The 7,680-nt window shown below is 37.8% G+C and overlaps 1 protein-coding gene across 1 annotated transcript in view; it reads right to left on the bottom strand.

The window, feature by feature from the left end:
- ccdc73 (coiled-coil domain containing 73) overlaps positions 1-7,680 on the bottom strand; it is a 24,882-nt gene that overhangs the window by 10,269 nt on the left and 6,933 nt on the right. The window contains exons 4-10 of the mRNA XM_014012175.1: positions 6,369-6,440; positions 6,227-6,298; positions 6,113-6,148; positions 5,851-5,925; positions 4,066-4,104; positions 1,344-1,479; positions 481-560 (exon numbers count right to left, since the gene is read on the bottom strand). Coding sequence (XP_013867629.1) covers positions 481-560; positions 1,344-1,479; positions 4,066-4,104; positions 5,851-5,925; positions 6,113-6,148; positions 6,227-6,298; positions 6,369-6,440 — 510 coding nt within the window. The remainder of the gene's footprint in view (positions 1-480; positions 561-1,343; positions 1,480-4,065; positions 4,105-5,850; positions 5,926-6,112; positions 6,149-6,226; positions 6,299-6,368; positions 6,441-7,680) is intronic.

Below are 7,680 nucleotides of genomic sequence, written 5' to 3'. Positions count from 1 at the left end.
GTAAATCCTAAAACAAACCATTCTTTTTACAATGTAACTAAAGCAAACTGGGCAACACAACAAGAAGTGTTAGGGTTCTTCTTCATCTTTTTTAATAATGGCGGTTGGCGAGCAATGTTTTGGAGCATTAGCGCCACTGACTGGAATGGCGTGTGGATCGGGGGGCTAAGAAAACATTTAAGGTACCTCAACAAAAAAGAACGGGATTCTGAACTGGAGACTTTAAATGTGGAGGGTCACAGAGGACAAAAAGCCTGATTAACGAGTTACAACAGGTGTATTGATTATGGATGGGAAACAGGTGAGTCAGTGGCTAAAATAATAAAACATGACTGAATAACACAAACTAATTTAAGACATAATAAAATCTAATACCAAACTGAAAGTAACTCTAAATACACACAGAAAAACTTCAAAGCCATCACACATCTAAAGCTCAAACAGATTTTCTGTGGAAATTCTGATAAACACAATGCATACATTTTTCAGCGCCACAATCATTTCTTCTTGTCTTTTATTGGCAGAGCTCAGCTTGGCATTTCTTTTCATGGCCTCTTCAACTAAAAAAAAAACAGATTAGGTCACCATAAAACATCTTTACATCAATACAGAAGTTTAGGTAATTCTCAACAAGTCCATTTTAGTCCTCATGGCTGTTAAACCTGACCTCATCTGGGTTCCATCGACAGGAACACCAGCTGACAAGCAGAAGGTGCGTTACATGAGTTTGTGTTATGTGTTACATGCTGAACTGGGAGATGTTTCTCACAGCCACACTTGTTTTATCTGAGTTTTCCTCCAGGAGCGGTCAGCGAAATGTGCTCAAACTGTAAAATGATGACTTGGATTAAGTGCTTGAAGAGATGCAAGATTTTGTTTTTAACAGATATTAGCACGTTGTTGAAACTAGGGGTGTCCCAGTAATAGTGTTTTTTCAGGCCAAGTATAAGTACAAGTACTTCAATTAGGGTACTTGCCAATATAAGTATTGATATAAATGTTAATGAGTTAGAAGAAACCTTTCTTTTTTATTAAGAACACAAAGGTCTGTTTCCTTCACATCACAAATCTAATATCTTACTTATTTATATCTTAAATTATTTCACCAAGCAAAAGCATCAGTCTGTTTTTATGAGTATAAGTATTTGAGGCCCGTGTCGTGACATATCCAGATTTTTGTGAAATGTTTCCAGCATTTAAATAAAAAATATTCAGGTTGTATGAGGAGCAATCCAGAGCCATGACTGGTAAAATGTAAATGAAGCTGCTGAGTCAGTTACATAGATTAAAAACATCTGTTAGGCAGGGATGGTCGTTTTTGTTTTTATCCAATCGTTTGTTACCATTTTGCTCTCGATTCCCATGAGCCTCCCGAACCACGGCGTATTGCCTGGAAAGGGCAGCGTATCTTTTCTCCACCTCCCCCAGCTGGCTCAGGTAGGTGTCCTTTGTCCGATTCTGCAGGGCCAGCTTTCGCTCCTGTGGAGGGGCCGCAGTTAAAACAGACAAACAAAACGGCATCCTTCTGAGACAAAAAAAAAAGAAAAAAAGGATATGCAAAACCTGTCTTGGCACTTCAGTTTGTTTCACTCATAAAACAATCAGCTACAGCCAGTAGTGAGTAAGTTTTGAATAACTGAAAGCGTTGTTGACTGGCTCCCTTCTGGCCAATTTTTTTTAGAAATAACGGTGGATATGAGGGAGTCCGAATATGATGCACTAATTTTGTGATTTTTTTTTAAAAAGCCTGTGGAAGAAAATTATGTTCTGGTTTTATTATTAACCTTTAAAGTTATAATGTGAAGGCTTGAGATGATGCATTTTTTGGCACAAAACTTGTTTTACTATTTTAACAATTAATATATCAAAATATTTAATTCATAAAGCCACGGGTGCTTTGACTTTTGGTATTTCAATAACTACTTTTTCAGCTATTTAGCTTTTTTGGCTGATAACTAAAGATGTCTTCAAAATGTTGAATCTTTACTGCACCTCTTACCTTTTTCTCTGGTTCTTTGTGCTAATTGCAGCCTTCTTTGGTTTCTCTTTTGTGCTAATTTTAGTTTTTTGTTTTGATATTCAGCTATTTTTCAGCTCCTTTATGCTTTTCTTCAGCTACTTTCAATTGTTCTGTGCTTATTTCTCTTTTATGCAGATTTAAATCGTTTTTTACATCTTAAACTACGTTTTAGTCAACTCCAGCTAATTTAAGCCTTTTTTCCTACTAACTTCTACGGAGCCCGCGAGGGGACATAGGAGAAAAAAATAAATAAAAACGCATCCTGACTTACTTTCTCAGGATCCCGAGAATGAAAGTCGAGATCCTGAGAAAGAAAGTCGGGATCTTGAGAACGAAAGTCGAGATCCTGAGAAAGAAAGTCGAGATCCTGAGAACGAAGTCGAGATCCTGAGAACGAAAGTTGAGATCCTGAGAACGAAAGTTGAGATCCTGAGAACGAAAGTCGAGATCCTGAGAACGAAGTTGAGATCCTGAGAACGAAAGTTGAGATACTGAGAAAGAAAGTCGGGATCCTGAGAAAGAAAGTCGGGATCGTGAGAACGAAAGTTGAGATCCTGAGAACGAAAGTCGAGATCCTGAGAACGAAGTCGAGATCCTGAGAACGAAAGTTGAGATCCTGAGAACGAAAGNTGAGAACGAAAGTTGAGATCCTGAGAACGAAAGTCGAGATCCTGAGAACGAAGTCGAGATCCTGAGAACGAAAGTTGAGATCCTGAGAACGAAAGTCGAGATCCTTAGAAAGAAAGTCAGGAGAAAGTTTCTCAGGATCCCAACTTTGTTTCTCAGGATCCCGACTTTATTTCACAGGATCCCGACTTTCTTTCTCAGGATCCCGACTTTCGTTCTCAGGATCCTGACTAAGTCAGGATCCGTTTTTTCATTTTCTCCCATGTCCCCTCGCGGGCTTCGTAAACTTCACCTTTTGTTTTATTTCAGAAAACAAATGCTCTTTCTGCTATTTTGTGCTGATTTCAGCTTTTCCAGCAATTCTCAGCTCATTTAAATTTTTTAGCTATTTTTTCACAAATTGCGACTTATTTGTACAACTTTTCTTTTTTTTTTTTGCTAATTGTGAGCTTTTACTGTTCTTTTACCATCTGTCTGCTAAACTATATTTCTGCTCTTTTCAGCTTTTTCAACACATTTTAGCTTTTACTCTGGTTCTTTGTGCTAATTTCAGCCTTTGATTTCTCTTTTTTTGCGCCAAATAGGAATTAGGAATTTTTTTTTTTGCTATTTCAGCCATTTTTAATCTCCTTTCTGCTATTTTTCTTCCTAATTGTAATTGTTTTGTGCTTATTTCTTTTCATGCTAATTTAAGGCATTTTTTTTGCCTCTTCAGCTACATTTCTGCTCTGTTCAACATTTTAGACAATTTTTTTCCTGATTTTTCACTTATTTTTCCTTTCAGCCAACACCAATTGTTCAAATTGAACTCACATTAATAGTTTTCTTATTAAAAATTTTCAGCTTCTTCAGCAGCTTTCAGCAATTAGCAATCACACTGGTTTCGTGCATTTGTCTTGTCTGAAACCACTGCTTCTCTCACATTCACAACGTAACCGAAATTAAAATAAAATAAACAAAATATTAAAACACTGTGGAGCCTTTTCTCAAGTTGAGAATAAAACTAAAAGAAGCTGCTTTAACTCAGCTAGGTTTCAAAAGAATAAAACAATTACCAAGCTTCAGAGCACTTTATCACTCTTCAAACTGCTGTTATAGTTTGATTGTCTGTATCAAAGCCAGGCTTTTTTATCCCTCCCTTCACTTTCATCCCTTTATCCGAGTCTCCAATCATCCAACTCCCTCTCAATCTGCTGCGAGGAAGGTTAAACTGAGCGAGCACTTGGTTATAAAATATTTTAACAGAGGTATTTTCTTTGCTGCGCTGGCAGTTCAAAGTGTCACACACTCCCAGCGTGTTACTCCTGATGAGCTCTTCCTCCTCAGCACCAGTCCCTCGTCCTCCTCGTTTAATTTGTCTCACTCCCACCAATCCTCTGTCAACAGTTTGTGCGTATAAATGGAAAACCCCTCCTTACCAGCTCACTTGATTTGTTCTCCAAGTTGAACTTCAGCAACTGTGTAACAGAGCAAGAACAGGAAAAGTCACTCTTTTGAAACAGTTTTTGACATGTGAAGAGAACACATATTTACTACATCACTTGTTTGCAAAACTGTGAAGTCAGTTTACTTAAAAAAACACAATAAAAATATATAATTCAGCCAGTTGTGCAAATAATGAGCTGGATTTTGGTGTGGTTGTAGCTTAGAGTTGGTAATAGCATAAGTTATATCAGAGGTGTCAGTTATTGTGCTGTTATTTAGAACTATTGTAAAAATGAGAAGGTGCAGATGTGGGCGTGGCAGATCATCAGCCTAACCATCAGCCTCTCTTATGACTTTAACACACGTGTGAAACTTGGTACATAAGTGGGGCGGCTGTGGCGGAGTGGYTAGGGGAGTCGTCCTGGAACCAGAAGGTCACTGGTTCGATCCCCCGATCCCCCGTCCAGCCGTCTCAGTCGTTGTGTCCTTGGGCAAGACACTTCACCCACCTTGCCTACTGATGGTGGTCAGAGGGTCCGGTGGCGCCGATGCATGGCAGCCCCACCTCTGTCAGTGTGCCCCAGGGCAGCTGTGGCTACAGTGTAGTTTGCCATCATCAGTGTGTGAATGTGAGTGTGAATGGGTGAATGTCTGTTAGTGTAAAGCGCTTTGGGGGTCCGGAGGGATTTGAAAAGCGCTCTATAAGTTCAGTACCATTTACCATAAGTACTTCAGTCCACTACAAACAAAAAAGTCCCCTTGCATCAAGATGTAAAACCTAAAGGAAGTTTTTGAAGGGAATGTCATATTTTGGCGATTCTCACGTTATTTTGTCCTCAAATTTGGACCAAAGCTTCTTGACATGATGATGCAGAATATTTTTCAATGGTTGTTGGTTAATCTGATTGGTGTGGGTAATTTCGAGGGTAACATCACTGTAAATTGTTTGAACTTTGCAAAAATGCACGAGATACAAGGGCATCCATTCCTGAACATGACATAAATTTACCACTGTGTCGCAGAGTAAATTACCTGTTAGCATTTGAAAAATATATTTTATCCTAGCAGTTTCAAAACTGTTTTGTAAAGTTTAGACCCTTGATAAACCAAGAAGATAATCGTGATTTGCAGCTGACAAAGGGGAGGGGTGGGGCAGCTTAACGAAGTTGGACGTGTCCCGGTTGGTGCATAACTGGCCTTTTCGTTAAGCTCTATCTGGCTGTAATTAACGAAACTTGACAGGGCGGCGACTGCTTTAGCTTTAGCATAATCCAGATCGCCTCAGGGTGCGAAGGCCCTTTACCTGCTTGCAGTTTTAATACAAATTTTGATTTCTAATAAAAATCAACCACAATGTTGTATAGATTAGATTTAATTGAACCATTCTCACGTATTTAATGATAAATAAATGCTTCCAACTTGACTGTTAAACGTGAAGATGTGTTAAATTAATGTACCAGACCGAGACGTGAGGCTGATTGGGCTCAATTTCAGCCAAACGCCTCAGAAACCGTCTCCCAGACAGAACATCAGAAGCAGTCTGTATTGTCTCTGTAACATAGCTGGGTTGCTAAAGACCAGTCGAGCGTGGGGACGGCTGTAAATCACCTCTGTGGTGTCTGGTGGCAGAATTAAAGATGATTTTTCTTTATCTGTTTGTCTTGTTGGGTTGTTTGATAATAAAATATTTAATCAAAAGGAAGAAATTAAAGCTGCTGATTAGGATTTTACAAGAAAAACAAAGGGATGGGAGATGTGATCGTTGTCCATCACAGTACCTGCAGTGATTTCAGCTCTTCCTTTAAGTTGTTAATCTCCTTGTCTTTTAACTCGGCGCAGACCTGGTATTTCCCCTGAAATAGGATATTATTATTGTGAGTGTCAAAAAAAAAGCAATAAATACCAAAGCACAGCACAAAAGAATCCACTCCGAGGGCCAAGACTGTGTGGCTGACGGGAGTAAATTTACTGCTCCACTTTAACATTAACAGAATAAAATCCACCGAGCGCCAAATGTTTTTGGAAATAAACTCTTCATACCTTCTCCTCCTCTGTGTGCTGTAATTTGACCTGAAACTGCAAAGAAGAGAATAAATTATACAATAAAATGTTTAAAAAAATAAAATAAAAAGAAAGGCAACTGTGAAGACATACCTGTTTTTTAACAGCGGTGAGGGACTCGGAGTGCTGATTTGTCATGGTTTCAATTTGATGTTGTAAGGATTCCTAATGAAAAAAAAAGATGTAAAGAATGGTGAATTTATATTTTTCCTTGTGATATTCTGAAAAGCTGTACCTTCTCCCACTCAAGCTCCTGTTTCTCCAACACCAGCTCACTGATCTGGTCCTCGAAACGCTTCTCACCATCCTAATAAACAGGAAAAAAACACCTTTTACATTAAAACTGACACTAAATCAACAAATAAGAGCATTTCAATATCACATGATGTCATGGACAAAATAGAAGTTGCCACCAAACTAAATTTTAGCTTAGTAAATGAATCACTTTTATATGCACATCTATAAACTTTCTACAAGTTTCATTAAAATTCATCCACTGGTTCATTTTGGTAAAAGACACAAAGTCGCACAGCTTTTCAGAGCTGGGGGGGAATAATAAAAATTTAAACTCTGAAGTTGAGCCATAACAGCAAACTGCTTCAAGTTTCTCTGGTTCAGTCCAGCGTATCTTCTGTAGACGCAGCCAGAGACGGGGGAACATTAGAAGGGAGGTGATATTTGTGGAAAGCCATCCCTATCCTCCCTCTTCTCCTGGAGAAGGCAGGTAAAAGTCAATTGCTCTGCGTATACTCTGTACTTTTTTTATGTGCACGTGGGAGCCGGCCGACTCAGTGAGCTTATTTTATAAGTTCCTATTAAAGTATGCCACTGCATTAAAAACAGGAGAGCGCAGGATATAAAGCTGTTATTTTTGGGGGGCCAGGGAATAATTACTATCTGAGTGTATTTAAAAACAAGACAGTAAAAACACACCGCAAAGCTTTATGAAGCTTAGTGATCCATGTAAATAAGAAACAGACAATCATATAAGAACTTTATGATTAGTTGTCTCAAACTATGACCCTCTACTACAATGGATAGGTTTAAAACTAATGTGTTTTTCCTTTGTTTATAGGAAAAACCTTAGTTTTCTTTCAGTTATTAGACATTTCAGCACACTATCAAAATTTAATGGTGATAAAATCAAGATAAAAGGAGACAATTGTAGAAAAAATTAGGTAAAGTTTTGCTTTTTTTGATCACATTTGTGTTTCAGATCATTAAACTAATTTTAATATTAAACAAAGATAACCGGAGTAAATCTAAAATTTGCTTTTCAAATTAATATTTTATATATTATTTTTATTTACTTACTTACTGTGAAATACGTACATACCGGGGGACACGTCACTTTATTGTGTTAATGATCTCCTGCAATACCAGCATAATCCATTTACCTCAATATCCATAATGTGCAATATTTAAACAATGTGCAATAATGACCTTTTACTTTCTTCTACTTTAGTTTTACATTTACATTTGACTCTTATTGAGCTTTTTTTTTTATTGTTGTATATGTGCGGGTATATGCATGCATTTATATATAT

This window comes from Austrofundulus limnaeus, unplaced genomic scaffold, assembly GCF_001266775.1.
Source record: "Austrofundulus limnaeus strain Quisiro unplaced genomic scaffold, Austrofundulus_limnaeus-1.0 Scaffold89, whole genome shotgun sequence".
NCBI lineage: Eukaryota > Metazoa > Chordata > Actinopteri > Cyprinodontiformes > Rivulidae > Austrofundulus > Austrofundulus limnaeus.
This window is presented reverse-complemented; position numbering and strand designations above follow the sequence as displayed.